This window comes from Habropoda laboriosa, unplaced genomic scaffold (assembly GCF_001263275.1).
Source record: "Habropoda laboriosa isolate 0110345459 unplaced genomic scaffold, ASM126327v1 scaffold128, whole genome shotgun sequence".
NCBI lineage: Eukaryota > Metazoa > Arthropoda > Insecta > Hymenoptera > Apidae > Habropoda > Habropoda laboriosa.
In genome coordinates, this window is record NW_017100281.1 from 734545 (window position 1) to 735847 (window position 1303).

At 22.4% G+C, this 1303-nt stretch overlaps 1 protein-coding gene across 1 annotated transcript in view; it reads left to right on the forward strand.

Annotated features, from left to right (window-relative positions):
- Positions 1–123: 123 nt before the first annotated feature.
- Positions 124–1303, forward strand: part of LOC108573640 (serine-protein kinase ATM) — an 11034-nt gene continuing 9854 nt past the window's right edge. Inside the window, 4 exon segments of the mRNA XM_017936111.1 lie at positions 124–195; positions 410–547; positions 634–1054; positions 1147–1298. Coding sequence (XP_017791600.1) covers positions 124–195; positions 410–547; positions 634–1054; positions 1147–1298 — 783 coding nt within the window.

Here is a 1303-nt window from a genome sequence, read left to right on the forward strand (position 1 = left end):
ATAAACATATGCAAATAATGAATTTCCTTTATGTATTTATAAATATATTCGCATAAACATATGCAAATAATGAATTTTCTTTCTAGACGTACTATTAAATAAATCTGAGGAAATTCGGTTAAAATGTCGAACTACGTGGAAAGAATAGACGAAATATTAAAAAATGCAAACAGTAAGAAAGTTACAGATAAAAGAGTATGTATGAATATGTATAATATATATAATAAACTTTTTGTAACATGTTATATAATATATTATCTTACTTTTTGTATCATTTACTTTTGTATTTTAATAGTTTGAAATTATTACTAGGTAAGAAAAGTAAGATAATCTAACTAATACTAATCAGTTTTTATGTAAAGTATATTGATACGTTTATGCTAAATGGAAATTACAATTTTTGTTTTAGAAATGTGTTTTAGAATTATTAGAATTATATGAAAATAAAGAAGTAATAGAAGAGATTTGTAAAAGTACAGAAAACCATTCACAGGGTGTTGCAAATTGGTCATATATAATACATATAGTTCATAAGATGCTATTAAATGTAAGTATAAATTTATTTAAGTTAATTTTATAAAATAAATGTGTTAAAATTAATCTTATGTTATTCAATTATCATTTTTCTTAAAGGAAACAGATAGGTTTACTTATAAGGATACTCATAATAAAGCAACCATTATCGAACGACAAAATATTTGTACACTTATACAAAAAACTTTTCAATATGCAAATTCTTATAAAATACCACTTTTAAAGTGTAAAGACATAATGCCTTTAATTTTGCAAATTCTAGGAACAAATATATATAAATATTATCATGAAACATATATAAATGTGCTAATTTCTTACATACTTCCATTCAGAACATATCAGGTGTATATGTTACCTGAACATTGGGAAGAATTATTAAAAATATGTGTATGCTTATATAAACATATATCTTCCCTTACAAGTAAACGAGCTGTTTTAGATGCCTTACAAATGATTATTAAATATGGTTGTTTGCATTCAAATTTACTTTTAAATGTAAAGAAAATACTATTATTTTTAGGTATGATAAAACTTTTAAAATGCATGATTTATTATATAGTTCCATATTAAAAATAGCAAGTATATATTATCTAATTTATAATCTGATTTTAGAAAATATCTGCCTTGATGTAAAAATAAATCAAGAAATTTTAGCAGAATCTAGTTATAAACTTACAAATACAGTATGTCAACAAGTAGCAACCGAATATAGAATTACTTTGTGTCTCTTTAGTGAAAACATTTTGCCAAATATAATTAGCTTAAAAAG